This window comes from Odontesthes bonariensis, chromosome 3 (genome assembly GCF_027942865.1).
Source record: "Odontesthes bonariensis isolate fOdoBon6 chromosome 3, fOdoBon6.hap1, whole genome shotgun sequence".
NCBI lineage: Eukaryota > Metazoa > Chordata > Actinopteri > Atheriniformes > Atherinopsidae > Odontesthes > Odontesthes bonariensis.
The window spans coordinates 43,491,356-43,509,997 of record NC_134508.1 but is presented as its reverse complement, the minus strand read 5'-3'; the positions used below and the strand labels follow the sequence as shown (position 1 = coordinate 43,509,997).

The 18,642-nt window shown below is 42.5% G+C and overlaps 1 protein-coding gene across 4 annotated transcripts in view; it reads right to left on the bottom strand.

Annotated features, from left to right (window-relative positions):
* LOC142377607 (calcium-dependent secretion activator 1-like) overlaps window positions 1-18,642 on the bottom strand; it is a 452,862-nt gene that overhangs the window by 405,091 nt on the left and 29,129 nt on the right. For all 4 annotated transcript variants that reach the window (XM_075461876.1, XM_075461875.1, XM_075461877.1 and 1 more), the window contains 3 exons: window positions 16,911-17,243; window positions 3,933-4,013; window positions 3,296-3,532 (listed from right to left, as the gene is read on the bottom strand). In XM_075461876.1, coding sequence (XP_075317991.1) covers window positions 3,296-3,532; window positions 3,933-4,013; window positions 16,911-17,243 — 651 coding nt within the window. The remainder of the gene's footprint in view (window positions 1-3,295; window positions 3,533-3,932; window positions 4,014-16,910; window positions 17,244-18,642) is intronic.

Genomic DNA, 18,642 nt, shown 5'->3' with positions numbered 1-18,642 from the left:
AAAGTCAATGAAGAGCATCCTGACGTAGCTCCCCTGTTTCTCCAGGTGACTCAGCGCTGAGTGGAGAGCGATGGCTATGGCGTCTTCAGTGGATCTGTTAGTCCGGTATGCAAACTGGTGCGGGTCCAGGGTGGGGGGGAGACAGGTTTTGATGTGTCTCAAGACCAGTTTCTCAAAGCACTTGGTGATAACTGGGGTGAGTGCTATGGGGCGGAAGTCGTTGAGGCTGGTTGTGGGTGACTTTTTAGGGATCGGAATGATTATGGCAGATTTCAAGCAGGGTGGGATGATGGCTTGTTCCAGAGACAGGTTGAAAATGTCAGTGAAGACCTGTGATAGCTGGCTGGCACATGCCTTAAGCACCTTCCCAGGTACTCCATCTGGACCTGCAGCCTTACTGGGGTTCACTGCACAGAGCACCCGCCTCACATCCTGTACCTCAAGAGTGAGCGAGGGGGGGGTGCTGAGGGCTGGTGGGGGTTGTAGTGGACGTTGGAGTGGCGTGGCTGAGGCTGAGTGCTGTGTTTGGGACTCAAAGCGGGCAAAAAAGCTGTTCAGCTCCTCTGCCAACCCCACATCTGAGTCCCCGGGTGTCACAGCACAGCCTCTGTAGTTGGTGATGGTCTGTATGCCCCGCCACACCTCCCTGGGGTTGTTGAGATGTTCCTCTATACTCCTCTTGTATTCTGCCTTAGCAGTCCTGATGCCTCTCCTCAGGTCGGCACGGGTGGCACTGTACAAGGCTCTGTCACCTGACCTGAAGGCTGAGTCACGGGCCCGTAGGAGCATGAGGACCTGGTTCGTCATCCAGGGTTTTCGGTTTGGGAACGCCCAGATGTTCTTTTCCACAGTGACATTCCCAATACAGTACTTGATGTTGGACAGTACTGTCTCTGTGAATGTTGCCAGGTCTTCATGATAGAATGCATCCCACTGTGTGTGCTCAAAGCAGTCCTGCAGTCGGGGGAGGGCGTCTTCAGGCCAGGTGGTGATGGTCCTCCTAGTGGGCTTTTTTTGTCGACTGAGGGGGGTGTATGCTGGGGTGAGGAGCAGAGAGAGGTGGTCTGACTGGCCCAGGTGGGAGAGGGGTATGGCTCTGTATGCATGCTTTATGTTGGAGTAGACATGATCCAAAGTGTTTTCCCCTCTTGTTGGGCATTTTACATGTTGGTGGAATTTTGGTAATACAGTCTTTAGCTTTGCTTTATTAAAGTCCCCTGCAATAATGTGGACGCCATTTGGGTGGGCGCGCTGGTGGATATTGATGGCGTTTAGCAGCAGAGAGAGAGCCGTGTTTACATTAGCGTCTGGTGGTATGTATACTGCAGTGATGATAACAGCAGTTAGCTCTCTAGGCAGAAAAAAGGGTCAGCATCTCACCGACATGAACTCCAGGTCAGGAGAACAGTGTCTGTCCAGAATAGTGCTGTTGTTACACCAACCTTCATGGACGTAGATGCAGAGTCCTCCTCCTCTGTTCTTCCCGGAGTCACTGTTCCTGTCCCATCTGTGTAGCGTGCGACCTGCTAGCTGCACCGTGGCATCGGGGATCCGTGTGTGTAGCCATGTCTCTGTGATGACGAGTACACAGCAATCGCGAACATAGCGATTACCAGCCAGCTGTACTTCCAAATCGTCCGTTTTGTGCACCATGGATCTGGCGTTGGTGAGGTAGAGGCTCGGCAGCGGCGGTTTGAGTGGCCGTTTCCTCAGCCTAGCCAGTAGCCCAGCCCTGCAGCCTCGCTTTTGTCTCCTCTCGCACCGCCGTCTGTGTCGCCTGCCAGACCCGACAACAATCCACGGAGATCCCGCTGGTCTCGCTATCTCGTCCGGAATGTTGTGATGGTGGTGGAAGTCGCTGGAGATGGTCATCTTCAGCTGGAATCCGATGTCCAATAAGTCCAGCCGACTGTATTGTTTAGTAGTGTGGGTAGACGAACGTACAACACACGATAACGAACGCACAACGCACGATAAGGGAGAGCTCTGAGCCGCTGCGCCTGAGCGCGCCGCCATCAGTCAGAGTGTAAGCCTTGTGTGGCTCCTCCAAATAGTGAAGTGAACTGCTGCATTTACGTTAAGTAGCCTAAATCAGTAAAAGTATCACAATGTATTTCTAACACAGGAATGGCAAATTAGCGAGCAAGAAAATGATTAAATAAATAAATAAATATGCTGCGAGTTTAACCCTCCCAATGGTAGACCCAAAGTTACGCCCTTGCTTTTGATTATATTCACTAAGTGACTGAACTCTCAAGACTTTGTGGGAGATTATCTGTAGCCAAAGGACTTATTCAAGTGCTACAAACTAAGTCACGTTTTTTTCAGTCTCCTGGGATGGCAGAGGTCTTGGCTGAGGCCGAGGAGGAACGCAAAAACTGTTTCATGCTCTTTTTGAAACGGCCCTTCAGTCTATCTCCTACACAGCTTTAGACTATATGCTGCATGCCACTCTGGATGCTCCTGATCTGAACAACTATCTTTTTTAAGTTCAATACAGTTTTATTCATATCGTGCCAAATCCTAATAAATGTCATCTCAAAGGGTCTATGAGTCAGCTGGAATCTCAGTTGGTCCCAGTCCCATTCTTGAGTCTGTAGACCTTTTGCCAGGTCCATTTCCTGTCTCAGAATCTATATATCATGTACCTGTTCCAGGCTTGAAGTCAGTGGGGACGCTTGTCCATAGCCTGTTTCTGCTAAATTAGTCCTGCTATCTACAGGTCTCATGCCACTCCCAGAAGAGTGGGAGTCTGTTCCACTTGTTCAGCCTGCTAGCGGTTTTTAAATCTACGACCCAGCTGCTTTGTTCTGTGCATGGCTCCTCTTCTGACCACCTACCACAACAGATTGTGCTTCTATTCATAATTATAATCAATATAAAACAACCAAGCTGTATTGTTATTAATAAATTAGAAGATTTTGATATTCCATGTTGTCAACTGAATGGTAAATGGATTGCATTTATGTAGCACGCTTTTAGTCTTGTTGATCACTCAAGACTCAGTTCTTTTTTCCTCTATCAAAAGCACATTCCCACAGAAATGCAATGTAATACCCATGATAAATATAATTATGAATGCGTATGTTTTTTGTTAGTTTCTTGTCACTTTGGCCCAAGCCTTTGGTGAAAGGGACACAATTCTATAGTAGCACAAGATACAAAGAGGGCCTTCTGTGCTTTTGTGCCATGATATCTTCCATCTCTTCTCTCCTTACTGTGTTTAATGTATACAAGTATAATAACTCAACCAAAACCAAACCTTACCTGAACCATTTAACAGACATTTGCTTACCTCCAGGGTGAATGACAGCACAACATCAGACTTGGACAGTGTGTTTTCATCCTCCTGGCCCATATCCATAATGGAGGTGTTGTGGCCTCGTTTCAGTTTCTGAAGCTTAAACTCTCCTCCCTTGGACACAGGCATGCTCTCCAGATTTGCCATTAGCAAGTTGACAGAGGATCGGAGCTCCTCAATATACATGACCTCCATCTCTCTGGAGGCAAACCTTGGGAATCTTCCTCCAAGCTTAATAAAACAGGAATTCATCTACTTAGTTAACAAGAATGCGCATAAAATACATTATCTTCATAGGCAATGCTGTATTGTACAATTCTAATGTACGTGATCCCAATCTGCGTCAATCTTGAATTGTATTTTTATTTGCCCATGCTTTTCATGAAAGTCAGATTGATAATTGATTGATTATCTAAATTAATTGATTTAAAACAGCTCATTTTGAAAAGTGCTTTGTAAATAGACGTAAGGAAAAGCAATTGTTGTTCTAAATCATGTCACAACAAAAATCTAGCATAACACCCAAGATTTTGATTAAAAATTTAGAAAAAATTCTCAATCTAAAATCAAATGATATTTCACACAGCATATTCTGAGTTCAGTACACCTTCCATTCTTCTTCATCTCTTACCCGAGCAATCTGATCTGCCATCTGCAGTCGCCCGTCCAGTTCTCGTCTGATCTGAGCTGCCTGCTCATCTGGATTGTCCAGCTGATAAAACAGACACACATTTTAGACACACACCTATATGTGGTATGTTGTTTAAATTATAGTTTTATTTAGTTTTTTGAAAAACTGAATTAATGTAAAGAAAACATGAATTAAACTTAAAATTGACACTAGATACCAGGCACACGTCATATTCCATATCTAAAAATTTTGACCAGGACTCCCTGGCAGAAGAGACTCTTAGTCTCAATGGGACAATCCTGGCTAAATAAAGGATAATAATAATAATAATAAAAAACTCTCCATGGAAATGTAATGTCTGATTTAAATGGATATATAATGGATATACAATATTAAATAGTCCTAGCCCTAAAGGAAGGAAAGTCACACATGTGATCGTACACAGTTGCACACTCAGGAGAAAATAAAATGGCAGTGAATACAAATGATTACTTTCCACTCATTCTAATTCTGGTATATCATAATCACTTGTATGGACTGCCATTTTATTTTCTCCCTCTGACATCCGGACAGAAAACTAAAAATACACAAATATACTTAAGGTATGCAATGGCTTTTTAATAAATATTTTGTTTTTACAATGAAGTTACTGAGCATTTCATTGAATATTCTCACCTGGACTTCCCCTTCATATATTTCAAAGGTAATTCCCCAAATTTCCTCCATTATTAACATGAGTCCCATGTGATCAAAGTTGGTTGTGTGTTCTATCACTGACTTTACTCACAAACAAGGCGGTCTGTGGCCTGTTGTGGTTGCGGCACAATGATGTGTTGTGCAGAGCACACCTTTTAAATACTCGATTCAGCTTTAGTACTGCACAAAAGGAAGCAGTTTTTTTCTTGCAGTATTGGTTGTGGTCTTATTACATAATAACAAATGCTGATACTATTTTAAGATGGAATTGGCAACGAAGCTGACGGACTGCAGCATCTATCTGTACTTCAAGTGATCTTCACTCCACCAGTTCTTTGTAATAGTCTGCAGTTTGGAGTCTCTGTTTGTGTCACAGTGGGTGGTGAGCTATGGAAATCCAGAATTGGATCAAATAATTTCATTTGCAGACCAGGGTAGAGTTATCAAAAAATGTATAATGATAAACTAATCAATAATACAATTTAGTCTCTAAATGGATATTCATTTGCAAAAACTTTTAAATTAATTCCATAATGTTTGATGCCTCAGGTCATGGACAACATCTTCTACAGCACCTCTAGACAGAACCATAGCTCCACCCATAGTTGCAGCTGAACAGAAACACATACACACAGCATAAAACTAACTTAACATTATATTCATTATTCTACAGCCTTCAAATGTTGCATTTTCTAAACATTTTACAGTCGGACACTGTTTTACAAGGGCGCACCAGGACATTTGCTGCCAATGGCATGGCTTGTCCTCTATCTGTGTCCATCGTCCATCATTGTCATGTATCTTTTTTTTGCTAAGTGTTCAAAAACAACTGAAATGGATGTTTCCCCAAATGCCAAATGATGCCAAATATACACTCACCGGCCCCTTTATTAGATACACGTTGCTAGTAAAAGTTTGGACCCCTTTTACATTCAGAACTGCCTTCATTTTTCTTGGCATACTTTCAACAAGGTGTTGGAAACATTCCTCATAGATTTTGGTCCATATTGATATGACACCGTCACGCAGTTGCTGCAGATCTGTCAGCTGCACATCTATGATGCAAATCTCCTGTTCCACCACATCCCAAAGGTGCTCTGTGCTCTAGCCATCAGAAGATGGGTACACAGTGGTCATAAAGGGACGGACATGGTCAGCAACTATACAAGGTAGGCTGCAGCATTTAAATAATGCTCAATTGGTACGAAGGGGCCCAAAGTGTTAAAAATTACCCCCCACACCATTACACCACCACCATCAGCCTGAATCGTTGATACAAGGCAGCATGGATCCATGCTTTCATGTTGTTTATGCCAAATTCTGACCCGACCATCTGAATGTTGCAGCTGAAATCAAGATTCGTCAGACCAGCCAATGGTTGTCCAATCTTCTATTGTGCAATTTTAGTGAGCCTGTGCAAATTATAGTCTCAGTTTCCTGTTCTTAGCTGACAGGAGTGGCACCCGGTGTGGTCTTCTGCTGCTGTAGCCCATCTTCTTCAAGGTTCGACGTTTTGTGCGTTCAGAGATGGTATTCTGCATTCCTTGGTTGTTACGACTGGTTATTTCAGTTACTGTTGCCTTCCTATCATCTCAAACAAGTCTGCCCATTCTCCTCTGACCTCTCACATCAACAACTGCCGCTCAATGGATATCTTCTCTTTTTCGGACCATTCTCTGTAAACCCTGGAGATGGTTGTGTGTGAAAATCCCAGTAGATCAGCAGTTTCTGAAATACTCAGACCAGCCCGTCTGGCACCAACAACCATGCCACGTTCAAAGTCATTTAAATCTATTTTCTTCCCCCGTTCTGATGCTCGGTTTGAACTTCACCAAGCTTTCTTGACCACCTCTACATGCCTTAATGCATTGAGTTGCAGCCATGCGATTGGCTGATTAGCTATTTGTGTTAACAAGTATTGGAACAGATGTACCTAATAAAGTGGCCTGTGTATATTGAAATAATAGCCAAAACATAGCACAGACCAAAACAAACCTTAAATTTCAAGCAGGAAATGTATGTCCTATGAAAACCCAATTGCACATGAAATATGTATTGTAAGGTACGAAAATAAATTGTGAATATGTGTGGTGAGGTGAGTATTCAAGCATATGAATATGAATTATGGAGATGCCTCAAAAAGGCAAGAGAATGGGAAGACATCATGGAGTCAAATTGAATTTTGGATTCTAGGTCTAATAAATATGTAAATTAACAGTTAACAATTTGGAAGTTAATTAATGGCTAAAACAGCTACCAGTCTCCAAACACCAACTTTAACACCCACAAAGGAAAATAAGTCATGGATACTACTTTGAGTTGTAGCAGCACACGCATCTAACCCAACAGCTTTCTCGTTAGCATGTGCCGGCCGATGGAAGTAGAGCCAAGGTGGTCTTTCCCCGATTCCACTGCCTGGGTCCTTGGGTCGACTGTAGTTCTTCTGTTAGTTAGCTTTTGGGGTCTTTGGGCATGTTAGGTAGGACGCTGGTCTCTCTTGACACGGCCCTTTTCGCACCAAGGAATGAGGAGTTTTGGGCTGTTGTTGTGAGACGTGGTTGTTTTGTAAAGACGAGTTGTCAGAATAATAATCTTTTTGAATTAATGTTACAGGTGGCTTTATATTTGTTGATTGAGGGAGTGCAACATCCCACTGAATCCTGGGAGATTCTCTGCTCATATCATGGCTGCCATGGATAAAGTGGTTCCATCAACTCTTGATGACAAACAGTTTTTTTTTTGTTTGTTTTTTTACAGGCTATTTATGGCTTTTAAAAGCTTGATGTTTACTACAAATACTGTCTATACGTACAGAAACGGATACTGCACTGATACTGTGGGAGGGAGCAGTGTCTTGCCACTGCTCACACCACATATTGTTTAGGGTCAGGGTGTCCCCTGGCAAGGTCAACAACAGAAGATTTAGGTGGAAGTCTAAGACATTGTGGTTTCAGATAGAGATTGCACGTTATCAGAAAGTAGAAGAGGATACCACACTGTACTGTCTTTGGGAATTCCTTGTATGCTTGTCTTTGTGACATGTATGTCTGATAATAAATCCCCCTGAGAGGGTGCCCAGATGAGTCAGACTACTCTGTTTGGGAGTCGCTCATTGACTCTGTAGTAGCGCCCCCCACAATGCTTAAAAATGGTCCCCTTAATAGGATTAGTTTCGCGTAGGACAACAAAATTCGGTACACTCATTCATCATGCCCAGACGCACAAAAAAAGTCTCATGCCGCCATGGTCCCACGTCCACAGGAAGGTGGCCATTTTGGATGGAAAGTGGGTTTTCGTGCCATTTTTGACCGATTCCACGCCTTGCACAAGATCGAACTTGTCCAACAGATTTAATGCTACAGACTTCAAACCTGGCCAGGTTACTCTTAAGACATGGGGGAAAAAATTCATTGGACAACTTTTTCAAAACTTAAAGGGCGTGGGCGTGGCCTCAAAGTTTGATGACTCACCATCACTCGCCACAAAAAATTAATACGCTTATAACTTCCACATACATTATCCAATCTGTCCCAAACTTCATACGGTGAATGCTGGACCCAGCCTGTACGTGGACATATTATCATAGTGACATCCTCCTATAGCGCCACCTGCTGGTGGTTGGAAACGTCTTTTTTTTTCCACAACTCGCATTTGATCGAACTGCTCCTACAGATTTAAAGCTACAAGCTTCAAACTTGGCCAAGTTACTCTTAGGACATGGGGGGAAAAAAATCATGGAGAAACTTTTTCAAACCTCAAAGGGCGTGGCCGTGGCGACGCCTCAAATTTATGACTTGCAATAAAAAATTAAGTCGCTTATAACTTCCACATGCATTATCCAATTTGTCCCAAACTTCATACGGTAATAGCTGGACCCAGCTTGAACGCGCACATATAAAACAGTGACATACATCTACAGCGCCACCTGCTGGTGATCATAAACGTCTTTTTTTTTTCAACAACTCGCATTTTATCAAACTCCTCCTACAGATTTCATGGTAACAGCTCCAAACTTGGCCAGGTTACTCTTAAGCTAGGGGGTAATAAAAATCTTGAGAAACTTTTTCAAAATCTGAACGGTGTGGGCGTGGCTAGGCGGTGACAATTGTGTGATGGCGTTTGTGATTTGAAAGCCTTTCCATCATCGCAACTTAATTAAACATGGCACACACGTCCACCCTGATGACCTCGTACGTATGTAAAGGGTATCGTGTGTGGGCGGAGCAAAATGGCTCAGTGGCGTTCCCTAGAAATTTTCAAAAAACCCTCCGCATTGGAGTTATTATGTGCTCGTACGTACGCAGAGGGTATCGTGCGTGTGGGCAGAGCTGCAGCTCCAGCGTCCAGCGCATGCCCCAACGTACGCACATCCCAACGTACGCACACTCGGTCCCGCTCACAGCTGCTTGCAGCTTTCTAGTTTTGATGTTTTTTTCTTTGCAGGTTGTATTCACACCAAGTGTCTCTGTGTCTGCATGTGTGGAGAAAGCTGCACTGCAAAAAATAGGGGTCTTCAAACAAAATAAAAACACTAAAACTAAGGGAAAAGGTACTCAAAACAAGTGAAAAAATCTGTCCATGCAGCAAGATAATTTGACTTGGCAAGATTTCTTAAATTAAGATTGTAGGAGTCTTGTTTCTAGATTTAACAAAGGCAGTTTTGTGAACAAACATTTGTCATATACTTAAAATCCAAGGAATAAAGTGTGTTTTCAGACATTTTCTGTGACTCTTGAATCAAGCATGTTGAGTTTGTTATTGAATCTTAAAAAAAGATTTATTTTAATGAGACTTTGGAGGAGAAACGTAATACATCTTATTTTAAGTGTTAATTGTCTCATTTTATGATTCCCTGCCTGTTTGAGACAAAAAAGTAAAGTTTTGCTTGATATAAGATTATACTGTTAAGTTGAAGACTTAAAATAAGAAATTAATTCTTAAAACAAGAAAAATTTCTAGCACTTCTAAATGTAAGGTTTTTTTTCTTGGTAAGAACCAAATAATTTGCAGTGTGGGGAGACTGAGAAGGTTTGGGCAGGATATCCCCTGAATTGGACAAGTATATATAGTGCATGGAAAATGTTAAGCTGTCTTTTGTCTCAGTTAAAACAATAAGCCTTGTAGTTTGCGTAACTATCACTTACAGCATTTAGGTAGAAAAATCAAAAGAATGGTGCATATTATTCCTCTTCATTGTGTCTTCTCATTATTTAATTTAGACATTTTTGTCCTCTTAATAGGTCAAGACCACACTGGGTGTCTATATGTGTTGTGCTAGTGACCATCTATCCTGTCGAGGTGTCTGCTGATGCTGTGATGGGGTCTGTCTGTCGGGGTCTCGGAGTTCTCTCCCTTTGTTTTGGCTGCTGCTTCTTTTTTCCTCCTGGCTCCTGGCTCCTGGCTCCTAGATCTCCCACGATCTTGTATTTTCCTTCCAGGTACCTTCCATGTTCAAAGAGGTTTTTACCCGAACGCATCTTTAACCAAGAAATCTCCTTGCAAGTCTCTAAGTCTTACCTCGCTTCCAGAGGTTTCCATGCTGGCAGCTTCCCAAGGATCGCTCTCCCAGAACCGAACCCTGCTCACCCTCCAAGCCACCCAGCACGCCATCTCGATTGGTCAAGCCTGGATCATTCAGCTTCCCGAAGCTCATTCTCCCGGACCCCACTCATCACTTCCTGGCGGGGATCATCTACTCACCAGTGAGCTTGCTCATTGATTCATATTTCACGTCCTCAGTCCATTTATCTGCATTTAACTATCCGACTCATTATACAGTGGATGTCCCGTTCCTGAGTTCCCAGATCCCGTTCACCAGTTTCTTCATCTCACCTTTTCTAAATAAACATTTTTTTTAACGTAACCTGAGTGTGTTCTGCATGTGGGCTAAACCCTTAGCTGATACCATGACACTGTCCATCATTTGCAAGCTGACATGGATAAGGAGGTTTGTCATGTTTGTCAAACGACATCAGGTTGAATACTGATTCTGGTAATGTTTCAGTCCTGGTTCTGTTGGACCTCAGAGCTGCGTTTGATACTGTAGATCACAGAATCCTGTTGCACAGGCTGGAAAACTGGGTTGGACTTTCTGGAGCGGTCCTTAACTGGTTCAGGTCCTACTTAGAAGGCCGGAGTTATTTTGTTACTATTGGCAGCTATGAATCTGAGCGAGTGGCCATGACTTGTGGAGTCCCCCAGGGGTCAATTCTTCTGTTTAACTTGTATATGCTCCCTTTGGGTCAGATATTGCAGAATTTTAACATCAATTATCACAGTTATGCAGACGATACACAACTTTATGTGTCTCTGTCACCGGACGACTGCAGCCCAGCAGACGTACTGTGTCAGTGTCTGGAGGAAGTAAACACCTGGATGAGAGAGAATTTTCTACAATTAAATGAAGACAAAACTGAGATCATTCTGTTTGGTAGCAAAGAGAAGAGGGTCAGCGTTGGTACATATCTTGAGACTCGGGACCTTATAATCACTGACCAAGTTCGTAACCTCGGAGTGTTGATAGACTCAGATCTGACTTTCAGCAGCCACATCAAAGCTGTCACCAAGGCAGCTTTTTACCACCTCAGAAACATCAACAGAATTAAAGGTTTCCTCTCCCAAAAAGACCAGGAGAAACTCATCCATGCATTCATCTCCAGTAGACTCGATTACTGTAATGCTCTTTTAACTGGACTTCCCAAAAAGAGCATTAAACAGCTGCAGCTCATCCAGAACGCTGCTGCTGGAGTTTTAACCCGGACTAAGAGATCTGAACACATCACAGCAGCTTTAAAATCTTTACTCTGGCTTCCAATCAGTCACAGAATAGATTTTAAAAGCCTGCTGATGGTTTACAAATCCCAGAACGGTTTAGGCCCAAAATACATCTGTGATATGTTCAGAGAATATAAAGCCAGCAGAGCTCTTAGATCCAAGGACTCAGGTCAGCTGGTTCAGTCCAGAGTCCAGACTAAACATGGAGAAGCAGCATTTAGCTGTTATGCTGCAAACAAGTGGAACAAACTGCCAGTGGAGATTAAACTTTCACCAAATGGAGACATTTTTAAATCCAGGTTAAAAACATTTCTTTTCTCATGTGTCTATGCATGAAATATCTTTTAACTTATCTAGACTGTTGCCTGATTTTAAATTCATTTAAATGATTTTATTTGTTTCTCTTTATATTATTTTATGTATTTTAATGCTTCTTGCACTCCCTGCTGCAATGCTTTTATTTTATGTAAAGCACTTTGAACTGTTTGTACATGAAATGTGCTATACAAATAAATTTGATTTGATTTGATTTGATGTGAGGGATTTCTTATAATGAAAAAAAGTCAATCATAGTTTTTTATATTTGGGCTGTGGAGTTATTGTGTAGTTTGTGTGAAATACTTTTTTTCTCATTAAAAATGTAAAGTGAATTCTATGAAATGTTAATTACATGGAATCTACCATGAGGATTTCTGATGGGTGAACCAAGGTGACAACATATTTCACTGAGGCAGCAAAAAAAAAAGAAAAGAGAGATGTTGTAGTGGTTAAAGTAGTTTTTTGAAAAGAGAAAGTTGTATTTAAATCTAAATTGAAAGATGGTGCTGCAGCTTATGACATGTTATATGGATCCATTCTGTTTACCTGTCTGATGAGAAAGTAATGATGTGTAGGTGTCCACATAATATCTTCAGAGTGATGGTCTGTCTGTTTATTGTCTTTAAAGGTCAACATATTTTAGGGGAATAGACATTCACTGTTTTTAGAGCCTCCATGTGAAAAGCTGTTTGCTGCGCAGAACTCCTTACCCTTTGTTCTAACTTAGTCTTCTGATTGTTGGTTATTACATGTGAAATACTGGCATATTACATGTGATATAATGCAATATAAAAGTTTAAATGACCTGATGAATATGTTTGTTCAGTAAATACATATTTTTTCCTTTGCATTTTTAGGAGGACACGACTCCAATTACAGTACATGTGCCAAAGGGGAGGATTGACGGTACACAGGACACACAGAGATCAAGCATCATTATTCAGCACAAGAAATATTTTATGTTGTTGACTGTGGAGAACGTAATGCGCTGGGCTTGGCATCTGAGACTGGGAGGTCTGTGGCTGTTTTTGACACGTGCTTGACTGACCCGATGCTTTACATCATAAACCAGAGGAAGTCATTAGATGAACAGTGGTATGCTGTCTGTAACATTTCTGTACAGGAGAGAAAAGTAGTTCTGGATGTGTGCAGTGCTGCTCTTTAAAAAACTGTGCTCTTACCTCCACCAGAACAACCTCTTGGACCCCCACCAGTCCGGGTTCAAGGTGGGCCACTCAACTGAGACGGCCCTCCTAGCAGTAACTGAGTCACTCCAAACTGCTGGAGCTAACTCTCTCTCCTCTGTCCTGGTTCTCCTGGACCTGTCTGCAGCATCTGACACAGTGAACCACCACATCCTTCTCTCTACCCTGGAGGGAATGGGTGTCTCTGGCTCTGCACTCTCCATGTTCTCATCCTACCTGACAGGTCGCTCCAACCAGGTAACACTGAAAGGGTCTTTGTCGAAGCCACGTAGGCTCACCACTGGGGATCCACAAGGTTTGGTCTTGGGTCCTCTTCTTTTCTCCCTCTACACATCATCTCTTGGTTCTGTCATCCACTCCCCTAACTTTTCCTACCACTGCTATGCAGACGACACCCAGCTGATTCTGTCTTTTGCCCCTTCTGACACCCAAGTGGAAGCACGCATTGCTGCGTGCCTGGCAGACATCTCGGGGTGGATGTCGATGCACCACCTTAAGCTCAACCTGGACAAGACTGAGCTGATGTTTCTCCCGGGGAAGGGCTGCCCATTCAGAGATCTGGCCATCACCATGGATGACTCTGTGGTGACATCAACCCGGACCGTGAGGAATCTGGGTGTGACCCTGGACGACCAACTGTCGTTCTCGCCAAACATCGCATCAGTGACCCGTTCCTGCCGATTCCTCCTCTACAACATCCGGAGGATTCGCCCCTATCCTCACCGACAAGGCAGCACAGGTGCTCATCCTGGCTCTTGTCATCTCCCGCCTGGACTACTGCAACTCGCTCCTTGCTGGCGCCCCGGCTTCTGCCATCAGACCTCTGGAGCTGGTTCATTAAGCTGCAGCTCGTCTGGTGTTCAACCTCCCCAAGTTCTCCCACACGACTACCCTTCTCCCCTCTCTACACTGGCTCCCTGCAGCTGCAGCATCCAATCCAATCAACTTTATTTATAAAGCACAGTTTAAATAAACACAAAGGTTTCCAAAGTGCTGTACAATAAAATAAATACAATAAAACATAATAAATAAATAGACTGACAACCCCACCCCAAATAAAATATCTGTGAACATAAAATCAACAGCCTACGTAGTATTAAAAGCCAAGGAAAAGAGGTGCATTTTAAGAAGAGTTTTAAAATTAGACAGTGAGGAGGCCTGTCTAATGTGCAGTGGCAGTTCATTCCACAATTTGGGAGCTGCAACCGAGAATGCTCGGTCCCCTCTGAGCTTCAGCCTGGTTTTGGGAACCCTCAGGAGCAGCTGACCACCAGAGACCACCAGAGAGTGAGCACCACAGTTTAAGACTCTGGTCCTAGCCTACAGGGCAGTGGAAGGAACAGCTCCTTCATATCTCCAGGCTGTGGTCAAGCCCTACACAGCCGCCCGACCACTTCGCTCTGCGGCCACCAGGCGGCCGGCTGCCCCGTCACTCAGCGGTCCCTGCACACGATCGACACGGTCACGGCTTTTCTCTGTTCTGGCACCCCGATGGTGGAACGATCTCCCGACTGATGTCAGGACAGCTGAGTCGCTGCCCATCTTTGGCCGCAGGCTGAAAACCCACCTCTTCAGGAGACACTACCCAGATCTGCCCTCTTAGGACATCACCTGCTTCGTCCTAGTTCCTTACGCACTTATTGTTTCCTAAATTGTCTTTGTTTTCTAAATTGTCTTCCCATGTGTCTAGGTACCTAACTTACTGCACTTACTCTAGCACTAGTTATGGTCTTAGCTGTTGGGTGTTGGAAGGAAATGGACTTATGATTTCTTGTGACCTGAAGTTCTTTTGCCTACCGATGTTGAACGCACTTATTGTAAGTCGCTTTGGATAAAAGCTTCTGCAGAATGACCGTAATGTAATGTAATGTGCTGCAGGGTCAGGACAGCAGTTCAGTTGGTTGATAGCGTTGGCAAAACACGAAACAAAGAGTGTGTTTTCCTGGTGGTCAGACACACTCGGGTTGTAGTTTTAGGTGAAGAGATATACGCTTATTTAAAGGGCAGTTATCTAATCAGTGCAAGGAAGGAACGGCTTTGTGTTCCACACTTGCCCAAGAACAGAGTCATTGATGGATTTGAGTTTCAGCATTTTTCACTAGATAGATACACACACATGTTCCCTTTCAGTTGCACTGTAACATTAAATGTATTTTTAAAATGGATGACAAAAATTAATTTAATTAAGTAATTCTAGCAAACTCGGTGTGGAATAAACAGATCCTGTACTGTACTAAAAATTATTTTTTTGAATTTATTGACTCACTGACCTGCACATACGTTTATACTGATGGCCAGAGGAAACAAACACCCACAGCTCTTAAACTCGCCCTTGTAGCCAGGATAACCTTTGTACCACCCACACACTCTCCTTGCATCAGAATTAGAATAAAGACTCTCATAGCCGTCTTATCACCTAAAATATACAAGAAGGTCAGGACTGTGACCAAAATGCTTTTTTCATTCGAAAAGGAGCGCAAATCAAGATTTGTTGATACTGACTCTACCCTCCTGTGGCGACTGAAGGATCTGTCGCTTTCCAGACACCTCTCTGCCTGTCTCCAACCAAATTCCAAAAGGATTTTCATATTTGTTATCGAAACTAGGTATCAGTGTACGAGTCACCAAAGGGTCTTGTTGAGCTCGAAAGCTTCAACTTCAAACCACTTCCCTATATTGTACAGTGGATGATGAACAAGTAGATAAAATGTTGATAATGATTCTCAGTCATCCAGGTCATGGTAATTGAAAAAGCTTGAATAAGGGCAACTGGACTTCTTCGATCTTAAAGGTGTTTCACCTCTCATCCAAAAGGCTTCTTCAGTTCATATGAAGTTTATAAATGGTTCATTTTTGGAACCGCATTACCAACTAGTGGTCATACTCAGTGAGAATTAATCTAAATGAATGGTGAATGAATAGGATCTGAGCAGCAGTTTTAACTCAGTAATTTGCTTTCATGTAATCATACGTGTTGATCAAATTTCAATACGATAAAATAATGTGCCTTCCTTGATACCTTAGGAATAATACCTTCTTTTACCATAATTAATACTACCTTCAGTTTAGAATGGGTATCTGATGTATCATGAGAGAAACATCGCATGCGTCTCTCTGACAAAAGTAATAAAGTTTCAATCATTCCTATTGGCTGAAACTGGAGATAAAATTCTCCCCATGTCCAGTCCCGGGGAGATCAAAACATTTCAGTTCTGAAGGAGAATTGTAATGAAATCATAACAAATCATAGCCGTCTTTTTGTTTTAGTCTGTTTTGATTTGTGAAATTTCATCCTCTTTGTTTTTTTTGTACTTTTTAATCCTCGTATGCTGCATCTTATATCGCAAAGTAAATAGATAATCTTCTGCTTTACACCAAAGTTTAGTTTTTTTTTTCACACAACTAGTCGAGTGATCAACTGTTTTTGTAGTTTGAATCAGTTTACCTCACAAGAGTTTTTTTTTTTGCCAACCAGTAATTCCTACATCAAAGCTCTCAGGTTGCTCTTGCAAGTACCTTTTTATGCACCATGTTGCAAAACCAGCCTGAAGCTCCTCACCTTGGCACAGCAGAGAGAGAAAAGCCTATCCAAAGCACTCCAATGAGAGGCCTGCAAAGAGCTGACTGAAAGAGGAACCATCGTTGACCCAGGCAGCAACATGAGGGAGAGACCACCTTGGATCTACTTCCATTGGCTGGTGGTTGCCAACGAGAAAGCTGTCCAGCTGGGCGTGTGTCACTACAACTCAAAGTATCCATAACGTGCCATAACTCTCAGGTGTTATGGCTGGTGTCTTAAGATTGGTAAACACACACACTGCATGTGTATATTAATATTTCCTTCGACCTGTTGATAACCAATTTGAATCAAAGAACACTGACATTTGCACAGTGATATAAGATGCTAATGTGCAAATGGGTACGACAAACAGACATGATACACACATTTTCCAAAATCCAAAACTGTGGCCCAATCTTGACTTACCTGGCAGGCATTATAGAGGAGCTGGTGCTCAAACTTCTTGATGCCAAGGATCTGCTGAAACATTTCATACAACTGATCCTTACTGAGGATAAGCTCAGAAGCTGCGCTTGCCATTATTCTCTGCTGCTGCTTCCTAGGATCTTCTTCACCTTGATAAATTGTATCAAATTTTGCCATCCAGGAGCTCAGTACCGTCTCTTTGCTAAGGCCATCAATTTCAGGCAGGCTCCGCACTCGCTTCTCTATGTGCTTCTTAAAAACTTCACGAGAGTCACTGGCTGAACAGCCGCCACTCTGCACCATTCGGAACACACGGTCACTTTTCAGAAAGACCTGCAGTCAAGAAAAAGAAACAAAAAAAAAAACAATAGATCAGTTTGTGTTTCAGTTCAAAATAATTTCATGCTACATAAAAACAGGTAGGCTGGCTACATCCTGGGCTTGTTAAATTTCAATTTGTAAAGTTGCTACATGCTAAAGCCATAACAGTACCCTTATGTACAGAAACAAAATTTGCTATCACAACAACAAATCAACGAGGTACAACAAAGATGCAAAACCCCCCCCCCACTCAAAATGTAAATGCTACAGAGAGGTTAGCCAGCTATCAGACGCAGCAAAAAGTTGCACTGAAGAAAGAACTTCCCAAGTAATATTGTCAGAACCAGAGAACGGAGGACGCAGAAGCAGGAGATGGCGTTTCAAAAACGAGCTGTAATGAGGAGCAGTCGATTACAAAACTCTTCAAGAGAGAAATAATCGCAGGCTATGGAAGTTATCTAAATATATATTTATATATATATATATACTTCTCTCAAAGTGAGTGAGGTATATCTATGAAAAATTATCAAAATAATAATCACTCAAAATAATCACTAAAAGGAGGAGAAAACCTAGAGGACTATCAAAAGTTTAATCTTAACAAAAATTCATTCCTGCTACGGAGGAAAACAAAAACCTCTCCTGGAGATCGGAGGCACTATGCTATGGAATATTATAAAACAAACGATCACTCCACTGGAAGGAAAAACAAGAAGGCTATAAAACTTAAACTTAAACTTTAGCAAGGCTAGGTTATCAAAAGTTAACAAGAACAAAAAACTCTCTTAAAGAGGAATCAACCAAACGGTGACTTGGATCAAGGCTTGAGCTGTGGCTTGGAATGGCAAGAGTGAACGCATGCCGTGCCGAAGCGAGCTAGTGGAAAAGCGCCATTAGTGGCCACACAGGGCTCAGATTGGAAGAGCACACTGGAAGAGAATAATGGAAGAAAGAAGAATCACATAACACAGATGCTCAATGACTCATGCATCTGATAGCTGGCCACAATGTTTTCTAGAACAAGAACCAGTGACCATAACAGTGACAGAAAAGAGAGGGTCTCAAGTATGAAGTATGAGTCGGACTGTATCAGGTCCTCATATGACACATACGTGTCATACGTCATGTCATGTCTTATACAGCGTATAAGAATCAGATGGCATACATTACATGGAATGCCATAACCAAATGACTGAAGGAGTGTTCAGAAACATGTTCTGAATATGGGTTGGAATTCCAAAGTCAAAATGGGAATTACCTTCAAAGGTGATGAGGAATGATAGAGCTAAGATCCTTTGGGACTTCCAGATCCAGACTTATAAATTGCTGATGACTAACCAACCAGAAATTGTGGTGGTCAACAAATGACCAAAGAAAGCTGTCGTGATCCAAAGTGACAGCAATATTGAGA